The sequence below is a fragment of the Drosophila nasuta genome, chromosome 3 (genome assembly GCF_023558535.2).
Source record: "Drosophila nasuta strain 15112-1781.00 chromosome 3, ASM2355853v1, whole genome shotgun sequence".
Taxonomy (NCBI): domain Eukaryota; kingdom Metazoa; phylum Arthropoda; class Insecta; order Diptera; family Drosophilidae; genus Drosophila; species Drosophila nasuta.
In genome coordinates this window covers 12,718,408-12,724,518 of record NC_083457.1, presented here as the reverse complement: position 1 = coordinate 12,724,518, position 6,111 = coordinate 12,718,408, and the positions used below count along the sequence as shown (strand labels likewise).

General features: G+C 39.9%; 1 protein-coding gene across 1 annotated transcript; it reads left to right on the top strand.

The window, feature by feature from the left end:
• The first annotated feature begins 434 nt into the window (after window positions 1–434).
• Window positions 435–1,767, top strand: LOC132793701 (uncharacterized). The gene is given in 2 exon segments (XM_060803744.1): window positions 435–953; window positions 1,609–1,767. Coding segments are annotated over 2 exon segments (678 nt in total).
• Window positions 1,768–6,111: the final 4,344 nt, after the last annotated feature.

Sequence of the window (6,111 nt, the reverse complement as noted above, 5' to 3'; positions counted from 1 at the left end):
TCGAAATCAATCATGATTTTTAATGCACAAATGGGAGCAATTACAGTCAGTCGAGCAGACAAAAGAATTTACACTTGATTTATAGTTGTTTTGCCTGCCAGCTGATTGTTTGTGTTTATTATGTGTTGCCAGTAAGTGTGTGTGAGTGCAATTTAATCTTTTGTCTAGCCGGTTTCATCATAATGAATGCAAACACCAGTTAAAGAGTTGTAAGTACTTTGAACGGCAATTGCAAATGAATCTGAAGTAATTGTTACTACATTGAATGAAAGTAAAAGTCGAAGCGAGTCGATTGTATGCGCTATAATCTGTCAACACCTTACCAAACCAACAATTAGCACCTCTCCACAAAGTCAAATACTGTCTCGAGCAAGCTATAAAAGACTCGGTTAAACTTGACCCAAAACTATTTCTCGTTTCTCGCGTGCAACATCATGAAGTGTTCGGTGATTGTGACTCTCTGTTTTTGCAGTTTGCTTTGCTTGACAGCGGCGAATTTAATCGATGATCTGCGCGAATTCAAAGCATTGATACCCATCAATACAATCAAAACACTTGGAATTGGGCAATACGTTTTCGACATCAAATTTCGCACTGCGATAAACTATATTCGCAGCAGAGACTTCATGCGTACCTTGGCTGATATTTCAGAGAAACTCAGCGACAGTGAGATTAGCAATTATCTTAAGGCGCAGAGCTCCGGGCATGATCTATTTGGAGCTTTCTTCAGATTTATTAAAAAGATGCGTCAATTTCGCATGCCAAGTAAATTGCTCGACAACTTTCAAACGCCACGGAGTCTGGAAAGCTTTCTGGCCAGAGTTAAGGCGATTTTACCACGTGCGCGCTTTTATAACTTTGCTGTGCAGAAAGTTCGGAGTAGCCCAGAGTTTGCGACATTCTACAAAGGAATCAAAGCGTCTGAGTTTAAGCGACTTGTATTGGCAACTAGGGTAAGTCAAGTTGAGCTCCATTTATACCCGCTATCCATAGGGTAGAAGGGTATCAAATTATGGCCATATTTTATTTTTTTTTTTTTTTTTGTATATTAATCTGTTTAGCTTTAAATGAAAAGCGTGATTCGGTATACTTTTCTGATTTTATTTAAAATGGGTACCGAGTCTATCACAACATACTCGACTTTTTAATTGTTTGGTACTTTTCCGGTATATTAATTTGGGAATAACAGTTTAACTATATTTAAAAATGAGAAGCGTGTATCTCACAGATGAGCACACTCGCTTCTTGCTTGTTTAGTATATTATTTCGGTACATTTTGACTGAAATAAAAATGGGTAGTAGGTATCTCCCAGTCGTGCTTACTCCACTATAGGTTTTTTTAATTGTTATGTATTTTTTCGGCATATTAATTTGGCAAGTTTTGGAAGTAATGTCGAGCTGTTTTATATTATTTAAAAATGAGTAGCGGGTATCTCAAAGCCCTCATTCTTATTAGATTGGTATTTTTTCGGTATATTTTACTTTATTACTTTATTAACAAATGGGTACCGGGTATCTCACTGTCGAGCCCAATCGACTTTAGCTACTTATTTAGCACTCAAATTAAAGTTATCAACAATTTGTTTACTTTTCGTTTCATGTGAACAGCAATTGCCGCAACTGAGAGACGACATCAACAAACTGACGAATAATTACATTGATGTTGACGGAATCATTGCATTGGCTTTTGATATTTTAAGCTGGGGCCCATAAACTTCTAACTTAAGGGTTGCTCCACAGTTGCCACTGACTGCAAGTTATAATTAAGTATTTATGAATTAAGAATTTCCAAGCAGCACATGATTCATTCAGTTCACAAATGATGAAGAAGAGTTGGCATTCACAAAAAAAAATATACCAATAAATAAAAACACAAAAAATGTTAAGATGCTTACCCCGAAAAACATGCAAAGTATAGCTAAGTGCTCTTCAACCCGTAAATTTTGACCGTGTCGGGGTCAGCTCACAGTTCACAGTTCAGAGTTTCCAGTTTCGACTTGGTCCGTTCCGCAAGAAGAATTTCGAAAAGACTCGACAACTTATTGTGGGCTTTAATTTGTGTGTGCGCCCTACGGCGACGTGCCACAAATGACAAGACATTGAAGTAACCCAGAATTCTGTTGCTGCATCGATTACACGGCAGGAGCAAAAATAAGTTAACAGAAGCAGGAGAAATGGAAACGTGTGGCACAAGGGCAACAAAGCCTCATTTGCAATATGGTGACAGGTTGCACAATATGCACTCATTAGAGCGGTTTATGCGCCATGCCACTTGGGACACTGTAAGCTTGCCACATGGGCAAGAGCCAGGAGGCAGAAGGCAGCAGGCAGCAGGCAGGACGATTTGCGAGTGAGCAAAATGAATGTCTACGAGCAGAGCACATTTAGTAGATGCGTAGCAAAGCTTGAGCGTGGCATTCATTGATTTGACCTATGCCATGTCAATTAAGTTGTTGTGTCGCCTCAAAGTCGACAACATTTTTATGCTGTGCTTCGCACAATTTGCGCAGAACGACACAGTTTATATGGTTTGTCATGCGGCAAGCTGACTTGCCACACATATAAGCGCCTGAAAGCCGTTGCCAAGTTTATTTTTAAGAAAGAAATTGCTGTTGCTGAATATGCAACAAAAGTTGCAACTAGAACACACGCCCACAACAAGCCATTGACGACCCACATCATTTTTGCAACAGTTTTTGGCTGACTCTGAAGCTGATGCAGAGGCGTCGCAACCCGTTGGAGTTGCAACTGAAGTTGCTGCTTCTGCTCTGACTGCAGCTGGCATTGATGGCGACTGCCTGCTGCTGGCGGCTGCTGTTTCTCCATTTTGCTTGACATTAATTTTATGCTATGCAGTGTGTTGCTGCTTCTGCTGCAGCACTAACAATTTGTGCGAGTTTGTTGCTGCGTGCCAGGGAATGTAGAACGACAAACGACCAAGAGAGAGAATGAGAATGAGCAGCAGGCATCGCCATCGCCATTGCCATCGGCAACGGCCCAAAACGCGCTTAAATTGTCGCATTTGTCTTGTTGTTTTAAGTTGCCGCTACGCTTGCTTTGCGCTTGCCTCGCTTGCTGCTGGTTGCTGGTTGCTGGCTGTTGGCTGAATGCTGCATTGCATAAACTTTGTGTAATCCTTTCAATTTGTTGCATACTTTTAGGCGGAAATTAAAATAACAAGCGCAGTCGCCCAGCTAAACTGAACTGCACTGAGAGCACGCAGCGTGAAGAGAAAAGGTAGCTAGGCCAGCGATTTGTTAGAAACTTGCTCTACACGTGTTCCACAACTCACTCACACACACACACACACACACACTCACACCGGCACACAACAGCATCACGAACGCATTAGGATCAGTGGCTGTTGCAGCTTGCCGCAGGTTCTTCAATTAGTGTACTACACAATGTTGCCTATGGCCCCGGCCTTGAGCTCTGTTTTCCACTCAACTATTTTGACTTGCAGCTGAAATTTAGTTCTGGAGGAGAGGAGAAGTGAGCACAAAACCTTCTACCGCCTGCTGTGCATTAATTAAGTCAAAAGTGTATGCCGTGTGCGCCTCCATTTGCGGTTGCCTCGTGATTCAACTTGCAAGTTTGCCTGTTTCGAGTGCGCTTTGTAAAATAATCAAATTGAATCAAGAGGCATCTTTAGCAACATGCCACATCCAGCTAAGCAATAGCTATCCTCCATCTCCATCCCCATCTCCTTCGCCATCGCACATTCACATTCAATGAATTCAACAGCATACGATGAAGCATTTTGTTATTCCATCTCATGCGCAGGCTGCTTCGTCGTGTGGTTGCTGCTGTTGTTGTCATTTGGTATCAAGTAAATAATTGCTGTTTTAAATGCTTGTCAGGCATTGACCATACCTTTCGATAGTGCACTCTTTGTAGTAAGGTCCATGAGAATATGGAAACTGTTGGCGACTGCAAATGGTGAATATTATTAATCAATAATTAAAATCAATCTTTGCTCCCCATTCCAGTCTTGTCATTCCAATATTGAAGTCTCTTTAACAAAGTTATAATATTTAAACAATATCAATAGTAGTTAATAATAATCTATTTTCAATTTCAGGTAATAGTTATGTTTAAGTAAATTGAGTACATAATCATATTGTATTTTATTTCCTATCCCAAAAATACTTTACTAGATTGCTAAAATAAATATTATACATACTCCTAGATCAAAATTACTTTACTAAATTGCTGAAAGAAATTATACATACTCCTAAATCAAAATTTGCTATCTACTTTTCAATCTAGATTTTTTCTCACTATATGTATAGTCAAAATCAAAAATGTAAATGACACTACGATGAATTATTTCTCAATTTTAATTATAATTCAAATATAAGATTTTCTTCTCAAAGAGTGTTCAAGTTTCGTTATTGCTCTCTGTGCACATACGTGCATTTAATACTTGGCTGTTTTGAGCATTTTGGCTTTGGCTTTGGCCAATTCGGCTGGCTGGACCCTTTGGCTTCTGCTCTAAACATTTTTGAGTGGCCGCGCATATTGCGTTGCTGCCTAGCTCAGAGCTGGCTTCGCTTCTGGCTCCTGGTTCCTGGCTCTTGGTCTGGCTCGTTACCGCCTTAACCGTAATATCAGTTACCGAGAGAGATCCGGAGTACAGTTTAGCTGCTCCCACTTCATATTCTATCTGCTCCGTTTGACCCGCTCTCCGATTTCGAAATATGTGTGTGTAAACGTTGAGAGGGATTTTGTATTTTATTTTACTCATCGTTTTGTTTTTTTTTGTTTTGGCCTTTGGCCTGTTTGCACGGCAACAACGTTCAAACTAACTCATCTCAGCTCTGAGAATTTCTTGTGCTTTACTTATTTTATTTTATTTATTTTTTTGTTCTTGTTGGCCAGATTGTCTGTGTTTGCGGTGCGGTGCGTTTGTTGTTGATGTGTACGTGATCTGGGTTCGCTTGTGGCTCGCAATGCCCTTTGCTTAGCAATTAGTTTTAAACTGGTTGGTCTCGTGCCTGTTTCGGTTTCCTCCTCGAGGTACAGAACAGGACCATGACGATGACGATGACTCCGATGTACTCCACAAAGTCGTATGTACGCTCATTAGAGCTGACCGTCAAACATTGTAAAAAACAGAAATGGATTTTTATGCTCTGTCGTCGCCGTCGTCGTCGCCACCGCCTGATGCATCCATAAAAGCATCTCCATCTCCAGCTGCTCATGTGCGTCTGTGTGTGTGTAATCCAGTCAAACAATACTCAGACCTTCAGCTCTATATATGGCTATAGCTACAGTCATGGCCATGGCAAACAAAAAAAAAAAAAAAAACAAACAAAAAGAAATCAACAACAACAATCAATGTTGGCTGTAATCAATTAACGATTTAACGTTCGCTGTGTGGCTGGAACAACCCGTCAGCATTTGGCGCCATCTCCGTCCCCAGCAACAGCTCCAATTCCACCTTCAAGAGGGGGGAGGGAGGGAGAGCGAGTGTGGGTTGTGTGACTGTAAAATTGAAACGCACCACATTGACAGCGGCTGCATGAACACGTCATCGAGGCACAACGACTGCGACTGCGACTGCGACTAAGTCATGTGGCAGTGTGGCAAAAGCAATGGCGATGGCAATGGCAGTGGCAAGTGGCAAAGTGCATTCCGCTTGCTGCAGCACATCAAATTATCGACAGGGTTGTCATCTTTGTTGCAACTGCCATTGAATAATATATGAGTTGCACAAAAAGCTTTCTGTCTCTGCAGATTAAAAGTACTTTCAGCTAAGCCAAGGAGAATTGTTCAAGATAAATCGATATTAAATTTTGATTGTTATAATTTTGAGCAGTGCAAACTAAATTATTCAGTTATTGTACAAAAAGTTCATAAATTGTAATATTATTCTAATTTTAAACTTTTGGTAAGAATATTCTAAGAAACTAAAAAACTAAAAGAATTTTTCAAAGTAAATCAATATATTGGAGTGCAAAAAATTAATTATTATTTTCCTGTATAAGAAAATCGTAGATTTTATTCATATATTTTTTTAAAATAATAACTCTAAACTTTCTGAAGCTCCTTTAACTAAACCATCAAGAATTGTTTAAGGAAAATCGATATATAAGTTAAAATGTTATC